The sequence below is a fragment of the Enoplosus armatus genome, chromosome 21 (genome assembly GCF_043641665.1).
Source record: "Enoplosus armatus isolate fEnoArm2 chromosome 21, fEnoArm2.hap1, whole genome shotgun sequence".
Taxonomy (NCBI): domain Eukaryota; kingdom Metazoa; phylum Chordata; class Actinopteri; order Centrarchiformes; family Enoplosidae; genus Enoplosus; species Enoplosus armatus.
In genome coordinates, this window is record NC_092200.1 from 5,127,973 (window position 1) to 5,146,111 (window position 18,139).

Here is an 18,139-nt window from a genome sequence, read left to right on the forward strand (position 1 = left end):
TGTGGGCCTTAAAACCAAAACAATGAGCAGAAAGTAATTAAAATGCTCCATAAAGCTGAGGCAAATGGCCGAGCAGGGTGATAATGCTGTGGTCATCCAATTAGTAGGCTATGTCCTTATTTTCTTTTTGTCATAAATTAGAGAAAACACTTCTTTCTCTTTCTGTGTTCTTTATCTCTTAATAACACCTGATTAATGCAGTCATATCCACTGTAATGACGCAGTCAGCGAGCTTTGAGACCTGCCTGTGATGATGAGATTCTTACTAAACACTATGTTCTTTTGTCAATCTGCAAACAAGAACAAAGGCCTATTTACTACAGTCTTTGAATGATGTAGTTGGCTTCATTTAGTTCCAGATAAAGCCTGCTGAGATGCAACAAGACAGGGCATTGTTGTGTCCCTTTTCATTGATGCCTGGCTGAATGTTTATAAAAGGGTGTGGAGGTACAACAGCACTCGTTCTGACCAAAGACAGCAACCAGGACTGAACATTAAGCTCCACTATGGAGAGGCTAGACAGTTCACTTTTGCTTTTAGAATAAAGCAGCTTCCCCAAAGTGACTTCACTACCATCTCAAAAGGAACAATGGAGGACGCAGAGGATGACATAGCTGTTGTCGGGATTGGATGCAATTTCCCTGGAGGTAGGACTAAATTATAATGCTGTCACAAGCAGTTAATGTTTTTTTCCCAGTTGTCTTAAGGTACATTATAGACACTGTGGTCCGTTTTATTTTAGGTGAAGGCTTGGACAGTTTCTGGAGGGTTCTGTTGGAGGGAAAGAACTGTGTTGTGGATATTCCAGGAGAGCGGTTTGACACCTCTCTTTGGTATGATGCTGACGATAGTAAACCTGGAAAGACACAGACAACCAAAGCAGCTCTTATAGAAGGGTAAGCATTACTTATTTAAGTGTTAATCCTTTTTATTGAGAGATGTTTGAATTATGATGGATCTGCTATTTTTTTTCCTTCATATTTTAGGTTTAATGAGTTTGATCACAAGTTTTTTGGCATTACTGAAGCAGAGGCTGATTTCATGGACCCTCAGCAGAAACTCCTTCTGCAGTGTACATACAGGGCATTAGAAGATGTGGGGATGGCTATGGAAAGCATCAGTGGAAGCAGAACTGGAGTTTACATAGGTGACTGCTATCGTTCTATAATATATTTAAAAGTCCAATTTCTTGAGACACAAATTCTAATGTACTCTGCTACTTCTACTGCAGGTCTAATGAACGGTGATTACGAGATGCTCCAAAGTGATAGCCCTACTACAATAACCCACTACAACGGCACTGGGACAGCAATGAGTGTGGCTGCCAACAGAATTTCCTTCACCTTTGATCTCACTGGCCCTTCTTTTGCCATTGACAGTGCCTGTTCTTCATCTTTGGTGGCTCTACATTTAGCCTGCCAGGCTATAAAGCAAGGTATTTGGTTCTCTTTTCCCTACAAATGTCATGCTAATCAAGGCATCACATTGAAATGTTTCATATTTCATTTCACTCTCTTTTTCAACTAGGAGACTGTGAGATGGCTCTGTGTGGAGGTGTTAGCTGTATAATAGAGCCAAGAGTGTTTGTTGCTCTCAGCAAGGCCAAGATGATCTCACCTGAGGGGACCAGCAAACCTTTCTCCAGAAGAGCAGATGGCTACGGTAGAGGGGAGGGCTGTGGTGTAGTTCTCCTGAAGCCTCTGAAAAATGTAAGCAAGTATTAGTGTTTTTACAGTCATTTCATGTCATTAATATATTGCATTCAGTAGAGATAATAGATAGCCTGCTAATAGTGCAACTTTCTATATAAAGGCCATAAAAGACTGCAACAAAATATGGGGTATCATCAGCAAAACAGCGGTCAACCAAGATGGTCGCTCAGTCACTCCAATCACCAAACCGTCCATGATTCAACAAGAGGAACTCCTGCGCAGAATCTACTCAGAGTCTGACCTTGCAAATGTCCAGTACATAGAGGCACATGGGACTGGAACCCCAGTTGGAGATCCAACAGAGGCAGGAAGTATCTCAAATGTCATCGCTAAAGCCAAACCTCCTGGTTCAGAGACACTCTGGATTGGCTCTGTGAAGGGCAACATTGGACATACAGAATCTGCAGCTGGAGTGGCCGGACTCATTAAGGTTCTCTTAATGATGAAGCATGAGACCATTGTTCCCTCAGTTTTCTACTCAGAAGAGACTGCCAGCGTAGATGTAAAAGCTTTGAATATAAGAATTCCGATTAAAGCTGAAAGATGGGGGACAAAGGGGTCATTAGAGAGGGTAGCTGGGATCAACAGCTTTGGGTTTGGAGGCACAAATGCGCATGTTATTGTAAAAGAGTACAGACAGAACGCTGTTCCCACACAGATCCTGAAGGGCTGTCCAAAAGTCTTTGTAATATCTGCAGCCTCTGAGAAATCATTTGTCCTGTCCATCACTGACACCCACCAGAGGCTTTGCAGTGATCAAACAGTTGACTTACAGGCACTCTCATACACTTCAGCATGTGGAAGGAGTCATTCTAGACACAAATATAGGAAGGCCTTCCCAACATCTTCCGTCTCAGATTTAGAACATCAGCTGACGTCTGCATTAAAAACAACGGTTGAGTCAGTGAGGTCTGACATCCAGGTGGTCTTTGTGTTTTGTGGAAATGGGGTTGCCTACAGGGGTATGTGCAAGCAGCTCCTGAGAGAGGTTCCTGTTTTCAGAGATAAGGTCAGAGAAGTTGAGAATCTCTTCCAGAGTCATAAAAGCATCAGCATCAGTCAGTGGCTTGCTGGTGACTATGATAATGATGATTTCAGCAAGCCAAATGTTGTCCAGTCTCTTCTTTTTGCGATTCAGGTTGGAATTGCCACTCTCTTAAAACACTGGGGTGTCAAACCTGATGCCGTGCTAGGACACTCTGTTGGTGAGGTTGCTGCTGCTCACTGTTCTGGTCTCCTGTCTCTTGAGGATGCTGTGAAAGTGTTGTATCACCGCAGTGCTCTTCAGAGCAAGGTCACAGGAGGAAAAATGCTTCTTGTTAGTAATGTGGCTGTAGAAAAGGTACTAAAAATCCTTCCAGTCTTTTCTGGAAAGATTTGTGTCGCAGCGTTCAACAGCCCCCAGTCCTGCACTCTGTCAGGTGATGCGGATGCTATAGACATCCTCCATCAGAGGCTGAAGATTGTGTTTACAGAGAAAAATCTCTTCCTCCATGAATTAGATGTGCCAGCAGCATACCATAGCCATATGATGGATCCTATACTAGATGACATTGAGAAAAGTATTGATCCGTTGGATGCCAACAACAAGGAGTGCAAACTTTTTTCAACAGTGACTGGAGACGGTTATTCAGATGGTGACTTTAGAACAGGCAGGTACTGGGCAAGAAACATCCGAGAGCCTGTTTTATTTGAACAAACACTGCGTGCTGCCACCAAAGACAAGCAATCAAGGAGAAATGTGGTCTTTGTTGAGATTGGACCTCGTAGGGCTCTCCAAAGGAACATACATGAGACTTTGGGAAATAACGCCATAGTTCTCCCCTCTGTACAGCCAGAGAAAGATTATGACACAATCTTGTCTACCGTGGCAAAATTATTTGAACTTGGCGTCAGTGTGAACTGGCATCAGCTCTACAGGGGTTTTGAGACATTGCCCACAGCTCTCCCAGTCTATCAGTTTGTCAACACAAAGAAAGAACTGAATTTTGAAGCTGTGAGAAAAAATGATGAATCATCTGCTTTTTCTCCCCATAGGCTCATATCCAAAATAAACCAGGATAACAAAGAGTACATGTGCAATCTCTCATTAGAGACTGCACCATATCTTTGGGAGCATAAAAACAATGGGGTTCCCGTTGTGCCAGGCGCGTTCTATGTCGAACTAGCTTATGCTTCAGTGATGGCAAGTTTAAGGCCAAAGAAACCTGTTTCACTGCTCCAGCTCAGTGTAAGATTTGAGAGTCTGTTTACACTAACCTCAAACTGTCATCAGTTGAAAGTGACACTGGAACATGCAGAGAATGAGGCTTCATTTAAAATACAGTCTTCTGTCGCAACACATACCTCCGGCACATACAGGTGTACAGATGGCCAACCACTATTAGAAGAACCAACCATTTGTCTTGACATGATCTCCCGAAGGTGCAAATTGGTTATGAAGAGAAAAGAGATTTATTCAATTCTTTCTCAAGCAGGATTTGAATATGGCTCTGTCTTCAAACAGCTTGATGATGTACATTTTGGAGATGAATTCAAGGAAGCTGTGACAGCAATTCAAGTCCCTGGTGAACTTCTAAAACACCTTCATGACTATTTCATTCACCCTGTGTTACTGGACTATTTTCTGCAAATGACTGCTGTGGTAGCTGTCGGACGGCTAACAGCCAAGCAGGGATTTCCCTCAGCTATCGGTAGTGTGGCCATATCAGGACCACTACAAGAGGAAATGGTCATGTACTTGCGAGCTACTCAAGAGACTCCAGACTTCCTCGATGTATGTGGTAGCTTTTCCACCACAGAGGGTCATGTACTGGTGGAACTTAAGCAGGTGAGGATCTCATTTTTGGGAAATTGCTCAAATGTTCTTCAGTCATGGTTCTTCCACAATGAAGTAATTGCAATTCCTGACAAGAGAAACTTGCAAAATAGGAAGATAAAAGCAATAGTTTTTGAAGACAAACTTGGTATTGCTAAAGGACTTAGGCCATACATACACCCGGAGTCAGCATTTGTGGAGAGGAGGGAGTATTGGATGGCAGACCAAGTTCGAAATTCAGTGCTCCACTCACTTAACACCAATGTGGATATGGAAAATGTTCTCTTCATTTGGGGTGTTGAGGATCTCAGTCACTTGTCATCTGAGAAGATGCTGGACCGCTTGGTGACATGCTGTGAGCTATTTCGCCAGATTGTTTTAGTCTTGAGAGAGAGCAAACGCTCTTGCACTGTCCATGTCATAACCAATAGATCGTCAGAAATGATTGTGGACCATGTCAGTCCTGGTTTTGTACTGTCTGGTATGACAAGGGCTTGTGCAACAGAGATGGTGGGACTCTCCTTTCACCTGATTGACATTGCTTCTGTGACCAGTGAAGACATTCAAACACTGGTTGATGTAATAAACACCTGCAAACAACAAGAGGTCATGATCAGCGAAGGGCAAGCATCAACAACAAGAATAGCACGGACCCCCATGAGGGACAAGGCTTCATGTGAAGGTGATGTGCACGCAGTATATCTGAGTGACTTTGTTCTACAGACAACTGATCCATACAGTATGGCTCACTTGTCTGCCGTCCCCTACAACACAAATGCAAACCCTGTTCAAGAGAAGTCAGTTGAGCTTCAGCTCACCAATGTATGCGTGTATTCATCTGATTGCTTTCCTGTCACCACTTCACATTTGAACTTTGGCAAGACATTATATTGGAACAAGCATACGTCTCAGAATCACAAGCTTCTCGCTTTAGATTTTAGTGGCATTGTCACAGCAGTTGGGAAAGATGTTTGTAATCTAAGAGTGGGAGATCATATTGCTTCATGTTATCCAGTTGCTGCCACTGCAAAGCTTATAATTCCTGAAGCTGTGTGCTATAGCACAAAGAGACTCCCGTTTCTGAAAGAGACACCATGTGTGTCTTACTTCATACTGGCATGGGAGATCCTGCAGAGAATGCTGTCTAAGGTAAAACAACAGCACAGAAAGCTGGTCATTATCTCCTCCAACTCAGCCTCTGCTCTGATGAAGGTTTTGGCTCTGACAGCAAACAGGTCAGACTGGAGTGTTTCCTCTCTGCCACATTTCAGAGAACCTCTACATTTTGACCAGAGTCATGCGTTTGTTTTTCTGCCCCCATTTGATCACTCTTGGAAAGGGATGTATGACAGTGGCGGTCACGAAAGACATGTTATTTTTGTATGTAGCAATCACACGTCACCCTCACTCTCAGCAAACATGTTTGCATTGAAGAGTGAACACGTGCATGTGCATAAACTTGATGTGGCTAATGTTCTCCAGAGAGCCAATCTGCAAGAACAAAACGGGAATGTTTCTAATTGGCTAATGTCATTAGGCTTTGATGCAGTATCTCTACCTTTGAAAAGGGAGACTTTTCAGTTATCAAGCACAAAAGAACCTCTGACCAATGCAGATACTGAGTCCTACTTCACAACAAAGACGGTGCTGCAAGTTGTTCTAGATCACAGAGAATCTGATTGTCCAGTTTCTGATATTCCTTTGCTTTCAAGGCCTGGACAACTCTTTAAACAAAGCTGTGTTTATATTGTAACTGGAGGGCTCTCTGGTTTGGGTCTTGAGACAGTAAAGTTCATTGCCCATAATGGTGGAGGTTGTATTGCAACACTGTCCAGAAGTACTCTGACTGATGAAATGCAGTTTGAAATGGAACTCCTCCAGAGAAGATATGGGGTGACAATCATGAATGTCCAATGTGACGTTTCTGTGTCGATGCAGGTTGTGGATGCGATCTCAAAGATTGAACATAGATTCTCCTCTTGTCCAATCAAAGGCGTGTTTCACAGTGCTGCAGTATTACATGATGCGTTGATTGAAAGCCTTGATCAGTCCCTCTTCCGAAAGGTGATGCAGCCCAAAGTGAGCGGGGCTCTAAACCTTCACTATGCAACACTTCACAGCCAACTGGATTTCTTTGTGTGCTACTCCTCCATCTCTTCATTCATTGGCAATCCCTCACAATGTAACTACGCAGCAGCCAATTCCTTCCTCGACACATTCTGTCATTATCGGAGAAACCTTGGACTCGCTGGACAGTCCATCAACTGGGGTCCTTTGAACCTCGGCCTCTTGTTGAACAAAGACCATTTCCAAAAGTTCCTGGAGGCAAAAGGGATGATGATAATGGATGTGTGTGACATTCAAGAGGCACTTCAACAGTGTCTTCTGATGAACAGACCACAACAAGTCATATGCAAGTTCAACTTCAAAAATCTTAACATTCATGTGCTTTCACAAAATGCATCTCTCAGAGAGCGGCTGTCAGCTTTAATCGCAATGGAGCTAAAAGATGATGAAATTAATGAACCCAGGGTTCAGAATTTGTCTTCCACACATGAAACTGTGAGAACAATTGTCAGTGACATCAGTAATGTTAGTGTAGATGAGCTGGATGATGACTCAGCTCTGTCTGCCCTGGGTATTGACTCGATGTTGGCCATGACTCTGCAGAATAAGATTTTCCAAGAGACAGGTGTGAATGTACCTTTGGTTAGAATTCTGGACCCCAACAGTACACTGGCCACTTTGGCAGCCATTGTAATAAAAGATGGATAATTTCATGTACCAAAGAATAATTTGAATGATGAGTAACAAAGGGTTTTGTGAATGCACGAATATACTTGGAATTATTTTAGTTTTTTTGCACAGGGACTGCACGGTTTCATCTCTGTGGTATTGTTCTCATAGCAGTCAAATTGGTTGAAATTCTTCGTAGGCTGTTTAACAACCCTACAATAATCTTTTATAGTTAGTAAGTATATGTTCTAGTTGTTTTTCCTCTGACATCTCATACTTAACATATTTTTTTGTTGCTGACAAGCTCTGTAGACGATCTGCACAATAACTGATCAGGTTGTTACGTTTCCTGGGTATGTTAAGAACCAAATGTTTGTCAGAACAGCTTATTAAATCACAAAACGAGATTGGAATAAAGGATAAGGCTGGTGTTATTTTATGTTTTTGCTGTTATCAACAGATCAGACAAAAACCCACAATTCATTTATCCTACTAGCATTGCAAGTATTGTTATTGTGTAGCCAAAGCCTGATGAAAGCTGATAAAGCTTGTGTCTTCATACCACAGAACTCACACACTGTCATTGTCATTATTTGGATTTTGCATGTTCACCTGATCCTCCCTTTAGCATTCAAAAATGAAATATCTTGACTTTCAAATGGATTTTTGAAGCCGTACATATTTTTGTTTTTGTAATATTTGTAATCATTGAAGCATAGCTGATTTTTGGAAGTGTCAAACAAAATAGGCCTTCAAATCATGAAGAAGCCTTAAAACCAATTTCCAACCACATAAAAATACAGATAATATTTACTTGGAGAAACAAATCTCACAAGTGCCTTCACAATGAAATAAATCCCCCCTGAATGATGAATAAATGCTTCTTTGATAATAAGGAAACTGAAATAGTTTTTTTCCCATTTACCCCCCTTTAAAGTTTCCCTAAAATAGACAAAAAGAAATGTCTACATCAATGAAAATAAACAAATAAACAAAATAAAGCCTGCAGGCGCTTGGCATCGTCAGGCAAGTAAAAACTCTTGCACGAATAGCACTATGATCTAATGCAGGTAACCTAGCTGAAAGGTGATTAAAAAAATAAAATAATAATTCACTCAAGCTCCAGAATTCTCAAAATGACCCTCAATCAGAAAAGCAAAATTCTGCTCCTCTCTTCAGCCCCAAATGAAGGGCATTGCCACACCCTGATTGGCCAAGAGGGGAATGCACCAAGCTCAATTATTATTTAGGAGTCAGTCCCCACTCCCTGCACAACAGGTGATCTGAATGACCCTCCAATCAACTCAGAGGAATTTCAACATTCAGACAAAACAAATGACAGCAAGCACCAGAGCATGGGTGACTACTATAGTTGCAATACCAAATATCTGTATTGTCAAAACTCCTCAAAATAGTCTTGTAACTAAATCATTTCTTGATTGAGAGGTGATTTTAATTTAGTTTTAGCAGGAAAACAGTGCTATGAACATAATAGATTACTGTATCGGTTTTCATTTTATTTGTATGTCCTTGTGGTGGCAATATCCTTATCCACATGATGTGATAAATTTGTGGTGAGCAAAAGGCTCAGTAATATACATGCCCCCAATTGAACATTTATGGGACATGCCAGAATACTCGTATCACATGCTTTGTTCCATCATCATCATCATCATAAAGGTGATAATCAATCAGAATCAGCAAGCTAGCAGTGATAACAACTGACCATGACCTGTGAGAGATGAGTGACTGTAATTTAGACAGATAAAAGTAAGTTGACCTCAGTATTATGACAGCCGCACCCTGTGACAGACTTGAAGAATGAAATACAAGCTTTAAAGTCTGAAATTTATTGAAAATAAAACAATAAAAAAGAATGTACTTAATTTACATAAATAATTCACATAATCATAATCATTTATGAACAATACTTGTGACTGTTTTGATGTTTTCAGCATTCAGCACAATTAATAAAACTGTGACACAAAACATCCATTCAAAATTGGGCATGTCTCCAAAAAAGTGAGTAAAATAACATGGTGTATGGTTATAACAATGTAAAACAATGCAAAACTACAATTTCAAAATGAACCAAAACAATGACCAGAGCCTTTGCAAAAACAACATTTACAAAAAGATGACAACAAAATAGTCAAAATACAGTATGAACATGTGGCATTAACACAAGAAAGCTGTATTTCAATGGCCATCATAAACCTTCTATTGAATCCAGTGACAACATTTTCAACCAGTCTAGTATTATGATGTTCTGATAAGTGATGTTGTTTACATTTTTCATTTTTACAATCTGGTAGAAACATCATTAATGTCTCCAACTGGAAGAGACTCTGTGAAATGTTCACCTTCACCTTCACTGAGTAAAGCTACTACTGTTGATAGCTTGGCATTGGGATCCAACAGTTTCACCAAAGGCACATTCACACCTCTCTCCTGAAAGATGAGATTCTGCAGAGTCATGGCCTGCATGGAGTCAATGCCTAAGGATAAAAGAGGGGATTCATCTTTCAGCTCACTTTTATCCATGCCAATGGTCTCACAAAGCAGAGAGATGACATACTCTTTTGGTGGGACAGATTCAGCTTGTTTAGTTTGAGAATCTGGTTCTTTGGATTTTTGGAAAGCCTCCTCTACCAATGCAGACAGGCGCATGGTCAAGGCTGCATTTTGAGAGAGGATGTTGTACCTGATATTTCTGAAGTGAAACCTGCAAACAGCCTGTTGGGGTCGATTGAGCATGAGGCATTGCTCCAGACTTTTATGAATCTCAGCCACATCCAACACCATCATCCCCTTTGCCTCCAAAAACCGCTGGAAATGTTCCTTGTTCAAGAGGAGGCCGAGGTTTAGAGCTCCCCAGTTGATAGACTGTCCAGGCAGCCCGAGTTTCCTCCGATACTGACAGAACATGTCAAGGAACGTGTTGGCTGCTGCATAGTTTGTTTGTGATGCATTTCCCAGAAAAGCTGAGATGGAGGAGTAACACACAAAGTAATCCAACTGACAGTGCTGTGTTGCATGGTGCAAATTCAGTGCACCATTTACTTTTGGTTTGAAAACTTTCTCATAAAGAGATCGGTCAAGGGTCTCAATCAGCCCATCATGCAAGACAACTGCACTGTGAAACACTCCTCTGATTGGACAACCAGGGAATTTCTGGTCGATGACACTGATAACCTTGTGCACATGCTCAGACACGGATATGTCACACTCCATGGTAGTGATGCAGTTTCCACACTGTTTCTCCACATTGTGTATCTCTTGCTGCACATCTGTTGTAGGTTTGCTCCTGGAGAGTATGACAATGTACTCACCCCCTTTTTGCGAAATGAACTTGACGGTTTCAAAGCCCAGACCAGAAAGACCACCTGCCACTATATACACTGCTCTCTTTCGGAAAAGCTGTTTTTTTGTTGGCAGCAGTGGAATGTCAGACAGCACACAGTTGACATCTTTCTCCAAAGCCACAACAGCCAGTTTCTTTGAGTTGAAGTATGACTGTGGTTTCTCTGAATTATGGCTCTTGGTGCTTTCAGATTTCACACTCTGAAAGGTAAAGCTTTCAAGAGCAAATTTTCTGCTCAAGCTCAAGGACTTCAGCCAGTGATAAATGTGTGGCCTTTGTGCACTCAAGGATCCCTTTTGCAAAATGGCTGGCATCTGAATTGTCTGCACATGAACACTTTCCTTTACACTTCGGAATACATCCTGAGCAAGGGAACACTGCGTCTGAGATTCGCAGATGAAGACAACATGCTGGGCACCTGGGAGGTTGCAAATTTTAGCAATCAGACATTCATCAAATGGAGGCAGGACGACAAATGCGTCCATTTGATTGACATCTACAAAAGAGCCATTGCAGTGTGTGCAAACAACCACATTCCAACCTGACTTGTAAGAAGTGAGTGCCAAGACTTTCAGCAGAGCAGATTCAGGCACAGAGGATATGATTCCTAGATTATGTTTGGCTCTGGGCAAGGCTCGATGCAGGATCTCCCATGCTAACACAAAGTAGGAAACACAGGGCGTCTTTTGAAGGAACGGGAACCGCTTGGCGCTGTAGCACACATCCTCTGGAACTCTGACCTTGCTGGCTGCCACCACAGGATAACAGGAAGCAACCTGGTCTCCCACTTTTAATTTCCTGACATCTTTTCCCACTGCTGTAATAGTACCACTGAAATCAAGAGCCACTAGCTTGTGATTCTGTGATGAGTGTTTGTTCCAATACAATGTCTGGCCAAATTTCAGATGTGAATCACTGACTGGGAAGTAGTCAGATGAATGAACACATATCTTTGTGGGCCGAATTTCAACTGATGTATCACTCATTGGCTGGGCCTCCTCCTTAAAGTGAATGGCACTCAGTTGAGTCATCTTATGTGCATCAGCTGTCTGAAGGATGCAGGGCTCAGGCATGGCAGAGGTAAAACTGCCCTCTGAACTGTCAACAATTTCAGGTGGAGTACGGACAATGGAAGGTTTCAGAATCAGCCCATCTTTTACCACCAACTCTGGGTACTTGCTGCAAGGACATGATCTTAGGACCTCAGACAGAGCTGCAATGTCCTTAGCAGAGATTGTGTTTATATCAATCAGCTGAAATAAAAGATCTGGTATCTCTGCAGCAAATGATCTTGTCATGCCAGCAAGAGCAAAACCTGGATTTATGTGGTCTAGTGTGATGTCAGATGAACAGTAGGTGACTGCCCTGATGGAATTTGGGTAATGAATTAGCTTTAGTTCAAGGACTATTTGGCGGAAACTCTCACAGCAGCTTGCCAAGTTCTGCAGTACAACATCAGCTGCCAGTGAAGTGAGGTTTTCTTTGCCCCACAAAAATAAGACCTCATCAAAGTTTTTCTCAATATCCGTTATATCAAGATTTGCCAAGAGAGAAGGAAACCCATGGCTCAAGATATCTTTTGCATGTGTGAAGGAAATGTATCTAGACCTTGAGTCCAAATATTGTTGAAGGCCTTTAGCGATCCCTATACGATCACAGAAGACCAAGGCCTTTGGAGGAGGAGCAGATGTGATGCCCTCAGGGATGACACTAAAGGCATTATGGTAAAAGTACTCCTCAACCACATGAGAGCGACTGCCAAGGTACTTGATTATCACATGCTTAACCTCAACCAACACTCTTCCTTCTTTATCTGCAAAGCAGCCACAAACCTCAAAGTGATCCAGGCCCACATCAATTGCTCTCAGATAGACAATCATCTCATCTTGCAAGGGTTCAAACACTGTCAAACTTCCTATTTTGGCAGGAAATCCTGGTCTACCAGCAAAAATGTGCTCTACTGTAACTGGGAGAAGCTGCATCAGAAAATCCAGCACAACAGGATGAATGCAGTAGTCATGCAACTGAGGCAGCAGTTCCTCTGGAACTGTGACAACTACAAAAGCCTCCTTGAGATCTTCTCCATAGTGCACATCCCCCTTATTCTGGAAGACGTGTCCATACTGAAAGCCTCCTTGAGAGAGGTACCCATAGAACTCCTGAGAACTCACTACAGATTTGCATCTTTTGTAGATGGAGCTTAGTGAAATACACTGCTCCTCATTCAGCCTCTCTTTCTTTGAAACCACTGTGCCTGATGCATACACTGCAGATGGGGAGAGTACCATGAAACTAGTTTCTTTCTCTTTTTGTTCTAGCTGCACCTTCATTTCAGGTGAATTCTGGGTTAAAACAAATGGACTCTGAAAATTGACACTGAGCTGTAGTGAGCTGAGCGGTACTTTTGGTTTGGCACTAGCCATGAATGCGGCTAAACCCAATTCAGCATAGAAGGCACCAGGGATGATGGGTATATCATTGTGCTTGTGCTCTTTCAGGTAGAAAGAAGACCCGGACTTCAGATCACAGCTGAAAATGTTGCTTTCACTTCCTGTCTGACAGAGCACAGGATGATTACTTGCTGTGTTGTTCTGTGCTGCTCCAATGATAACATCTCTGTCTGAGCAATCGAACTGGTATTTCAGAATAGGAAGCGGCATTGTCTCATATCCTCTGTAGAAGGTGTTCCAATTTACATGGACACCCAGTTCGAACAGCTTAGAAACAACAGACATTATTGTTTCATGATCTTTCTCTGGCTGCACCGATGAAAGAACAGCTGTGTCATTACCCAGAGATTCCATGATGTTTCTCTGTAGCGCCCTTCTTGGCCCTATCTCCACAAAGACTGTATTTGTCTTTCCTTTAGTTGCTGACCTCACTGCCTGCTCAAAAGCTACTGGTTCACGAATGTTTCTCGCCCAGTATTCCCCTGTGCAGAAATCACCCTGCTGGACTTCCTTTCCTGTCACTGTTGAGAGCAAATCTGTGTGGAGATCATTCACCTGTAAGGAGCCAATTGTCTCCTCGATTTCTGGCAGAATTGGGTCCATCATGTGGCTGTGGTAAGCAGCAGGGACATCCAGTACTCGAAGGAACAGATTCTGACTGTTGGCTGAGGTGCTTAGCTCCTTATGGAGGCTCTCAATTGCATCTACATCACCTGAGAGGGTGCAGGACTGTGGGCTGTTGAAAGCAGCAAGGCATATTCTACCAGAGTAACGAGGGAGAAGAGCAGTTACCTCTGATACAGCCATGTTGCTGATCACAAGCATCTTTCCCCCAGTGACTTTGCTCTGGAGAGTGCTGCGGAAATAGATGACTTTCACTGCATCCTCAAGAGACAGGAGGCCAGAGCAGTGAGCGGCTGCAACCTCGCCAACAGAGTGTCCAAGAATTGCATCAGGTTTGACACCCCAGTGTCTGAGTATGGTGGTAATGCTAACTTGGATAGCAAAGAGAAGTGGTTGGACAACATGTGGGCTGTTGAAGTCACTATCCTCAAACTCACTCTCAAGTGTGTCCAAGATTTTCAGCGTACTCAGTCTTTGGAAAAGTTGTGCAATCTCTTTGATTTTATCCCTGAAGACAGGCTCATGTTTCAGTAGCTGTTTGCACATGCCTTGGTAAGTGACGCCATTTCCACAAAAGACAAACACCAACCTTGGATCTGAGTGGGATGGGCTAATCTTTTTGGCTACAGTGGCACTTAACTTCTCTTTAAGATCGACTACAGATGAAACCACAATAGCCTTTCTGTATTTATGTTTTAGATGGCTCCTCCTACAAGCTGATGTGTATAAAAGAGAATCTAGATCAACTTTGCTATCTGCTTCTAGCTGTTTAATGGTGTCTTCCATCATGAGAGTAAGAGATTTTGGTGAATTTGCTGACATGACAAAATACTTTGCCTGTTTCCCATCATTCTTTTGTTCAATGCATGACTGTTTGTGCTGTTTGACAATGGCGTGCGCATTTGTACCCCCAAAGCCAAAGTTGTTCACTCCTGCCATTCTTGCACCCGAGGTTTCCCACTTTTCTGCTTCCTTAGGAACTTTAATGTTCAGGGCTTTGGCATCTACACTGGCAGTCTCTTTAGAGTAGAAAACTGAGGGAACAATGGTCTCATGCTTCATCATTAAGAGAACCTTAATGAGTCCGGCCACTCCAGCAGCAGATTCTGTATGTCCGATGTTGCTCTTCACAGAGCCAATCCGGAGGGTCTCTGAACCTGGAGGTTTTGCTTTAGCAATGACATTTGAGATACTTCCTGCCTCTGTTGGATCTCCAACTGGGGTTCCAGTCCCATGTGCCTCTATGTACTGGACATGTGCAAGGTCAGACTCTGAGTAGATTCTGCGCAGGAGTTCCTCTTGTTGTGTCATGGAGGGTTTGGTGATGGGAGTGACTGAGTGTCCATCTTGGTTGACGGCTGTTTTGCAGATGATACCCCAGATATGGTCATGGTCTTGCACAGCCTGTAAAGCAACAACAAGACTAAAATGAAACAATGAGAGTATAATGTTTATAGCACTGTAAAATGTGTCATATTGGTATACTTAGGAACTTATGACTTGGGAACTGAAAATTGTGATATCTAATCCCGGTTCAAGTTATGTAAAAAAATGTTTTGGACTTGTAAATCATTGCTGGAGAGAAACAGGGCTAATGGGAACTAGGAAGTTGCTGACTAATAAAACATTTAGGGGTACTGTTTTTAATCGATGTTGGTCTGATATGTGATATAGTCGGATGTCAATAAAATGGAGGAAATTATTGCACTTTCATTAGTCTGCATATTCTAACCTTTTTCAGTGGCTTCAGGAGAACAACCCCACAGCCCTCCCCTCTACCATAACCATCTGCTCTGTTGGAGAAAGGTTTGCTGGTTCCTTCAGGTGAGATCATCTTGGCCTTGCTGAGAGCAACAAACACTCTTGGCTCTATGATACAGTTGACTCCTCCACAAACAGCCATGTCACAATCGCCTGATGAAATAAAACATATTTTATATCTCTATATCTCACACAGTAGTATTTTTAACATGTATTCTTGTAATTAAAACCACAACTCTGGCATGGCTTTCCATCAGAGTTACCTCACAGGTTGCTCTAAAAGGTGTCATTCATTTTAGTTAGACATACTGCACAGACCTTGTTTAATGGATTGACAGGCAAGATGAAGAGCCACGAGAGATGATGAGCATGCACAGTCTATGGACAGTGAGGGTCCAGTGAAGTTGAAGATGTAGGAGACTCTGTTTGCTGCAATACTCATGGCAAGCCCTGTACCAGTCCAGTGGTTGATCACACTTGGGTGCACGTGTGCAGCATTTGTCTCATAATCTCTGTTCATTAGGCCTATAATAAAAGAATAATAAAACGATTATTCAGAGTGTTAGATAACTCAAGGAACAGTAGTAAAAACACTATTACGTGCCAGTCACTGGCAGCATATTTTTTACTGACTTACCAAAAAACACCCCTGTCCTGGTCCCACTGGCCTTCTCCATAGGAATCCCAGCGTTCTCTAAAGCCCTGTAAACACACTGAAGAAGCTGTTTCTGTTGAGGGTCCATTTGTTCCACTTCACTGTCACTGATGCCGAAAAACTTGTGGTCAAATTCATTGAACCTGAGAACATTCAAAACCATTAGATCAAATTTAGTGACAGAGAAATAGATCACAATTTAACACAGCATAATTCAGATGGATACTGGTTAAGCACAGGCAACATGAGAGGATTAAAACACCACTTGGTTTGTTTAAGTAAATACCAAAGTTTTAAATTGATCCAGAGCTGAATTTTTTTTTTTATGTGAGGAAAGCTCCCTTTTAATTTTTGATAATCTAAAATCACTTCTTTCACAAGGTACATTGTTTTTCTATAATTTCCCAAATGTATCATTGTCATTTTCACTTTTAATTAGTGATCATGTGTTAGTGTTAAAGACCATATATTGAAGAGAAGATGATCGCACACTAAACTTTTATTGTATATGACATTTTCGACCACACTTTGTCTATTTTACGGTTCGTTAAGGTAAGTTCAATACAAGCGTCAGATACAGGCTTATATATACATTATATGTATATATATTATATGTGTGGAATGTGTATATATACATTTTATGTATATATACACATTCCACACCGGAGTTCACCACAATCACTAAACATTAGAGAACTTTAAGAGAACACATCAACATGTCTATCCATATATATTTTTTGACACCAGGAGACAACATAAAGACTTTTGGAGTTTGTCTCAAAAATGTTCAAAAGTCTAATAACCCAGTTTAAAGAGGACAATCTAAAAGAAGGAGCTACATGGGCCTGTCTACATTTACCCATTACAACAAAATGTATGGTTAGGAGCCCAAGCTAAAAAATGAATAATGGAGCTTTAAGATGTAGTGCAAACAACATTAAAAGATGATTTCATCAATAGGGAAAAAAGACTACATCTATACACACATATTTACAAAACACATAAGTAGGCCTATGTAAATGGGTTATATAATAAGATTTAAAAACTGTACCCGTCAATGAGAGCAGCCTTGGCCGTGCGGGATTTACCCGCTTTGTTGTCATCAGGGTCATACCAGCTGGCTAAGTCAAATCTCTCTTTAGGAATTGGCACAGAACAGTTTCTCCCATCCACTAGAACCTTCCAGAAATTGTCGAGCCCTTCTCCTGTTTGGAGATTTGGAGATAAATATACTTAAAAGCTCACCTGTGGTATTATAAACTGTAGCTAGAACTGTAGCTAAAACTAGCTAAAAAGCATTTCATAATTGCATGAATTCCCTTGATTTGCAAACACAAAGTTTGATAAAAGGGTGGACATTGTTTTATGAAATGAAATACATCATTTGGCAACAGTAACTTAATTTTAACAAAATAAAATGACACAACATCCCTTTTAGAGTTACCAGGTATTCATTTTTAAGAGGTTGTATGTCTCAAGTGAACACATTTTAGTTCAGATCTATTGTTCATTTATCTTAATAGACATTGTGACAAAAACTAAGTTCCCAAATTGAAATGTCTTACCCCCTGGAAAATTGCATCCAATGCCCACCACTGCAATACCGTCTTCAGCTTCCTCCATTCTGACTGAACATCACTGAGAAAGAAAAATCAAAAATCTTTACTGCACCATCATGTCAACGTCACTCTTCTTCCAGGCAACATCCCCTCCAGAAATAAATGCGTTTAGCATTCTTTAAAACAGAGTAATTAGTCCAGGTTTGTCATGCACCAGTGCATCCTTACATCCATACCGTTTGCCTTTTCCCTCAGTGATGGTATCATTGCCAGACTTGCGGTTGACTCTTATAGCCAGCTTCTTTTCTTTATTAAACATTAATGATTGATTGTGTACGTGGCCATGGAGATGAAGGACTTCAGTGCACACATTTATGGTGCCTTGCAAATGATTAGACCAAGTTTAATGAGTAAATCAATATGTTATGAAACAATGGGGTGACTCTAGGTCTTTTTTCAT

General features: G+C 41.6%; 2 protein-coding genes across 2 annotated transcripts; one reads left to right on the top strand and one right to left on the bottom strand.

Annotated features, from left to right (window-relative positions):
* The first annotated feature begins 589 nt into the window (after positions 1-589).
* On the top strand, positions 590-7,305 carry pks1 (polyketide synthase 1). Its single transcript, XM_070928468.1, has 6 exons — positions 590-647; positions 743-896; positions 987-1,147; positions 1,232-1,435; positions 1,528-1,709; positions 1,813-7,305. The coding sequence occupies exons 1-6, from the start codon at positions 590-592 to the stop codon at positions 7,303-7,305; spliced, it is 6,252 nt and encodes a 2,083-aa protein (XP_070784569.1).
* Positions 7,306-9,567: 2,262 nt separating this feature from the next.
* Positions 9,568-17,743, bottom strand: fasn2 (fatty acid synthase 2). The gene is made up of 6 exons (XM_070928467.1): positions 17,686-17,743; positions 17,172-17,325; positions 16,103-16,263; positions 15,784-15,990; positions 15,437-15,618; positions 9,568-15,108 (listed from the first exon to the last, which is right to left on the bottom strand). The coding sequence occupies exons 1-6, from the start codon at positions 17,741-17,743 to the stop codon at positions 9,568-9,570; spliced, it is 6,303 nt and encodes a 2,100-aa protein (XP_070784568.1).
* Positions 17,744-18,139: the final 396 nt, after the last annotated feature.

Bases quoted from the DNA above. Each gene is read 5' to 3' on its own strand.
- pks1 (XM_070928468.1), top strand. From the start codon at position 590: ATGGAGGACGCAGAGGATGACATAGCTGTTGTCGGGATTGGATGCAAT. The intron at 648-742 runs GTAGGACTAAAT...GTTTTATTTTAG, and splicing joins TGGATGCAATTTCCCTGGAG to GTGAAGGCTTGGACAGTTTC. The intron at 1,436-1,527 runs GTATTTGGTTCT...TTTTTCAACTAG, and splicing joins CTGCCAGGCTATAAAGCAAG to GAGACTGTGAGATGGCTCTG.
- fasn2 (XM_070928467.1), bottom strand. From the start codon at position 17,743: ATGGAGGAAGCTGAAGACGGTATTGCAGTGGTGGGCATTGGATGCAAT. The intron at 17,326-17,685 runs GTAAGACATTTC...ATCTCCAAACAG, and splicing joins TGGATGCAATTTTCCAGGGG to GAGAAGGGCTCGACAATTTC. The intron at 15,991-16,102 runs GTAAGTCAGTAA...CTTTTATTATAG, and splicing joins CAGGACAGGGGTGTTTTTTG to GCCTAATGAACAGAGATTAT.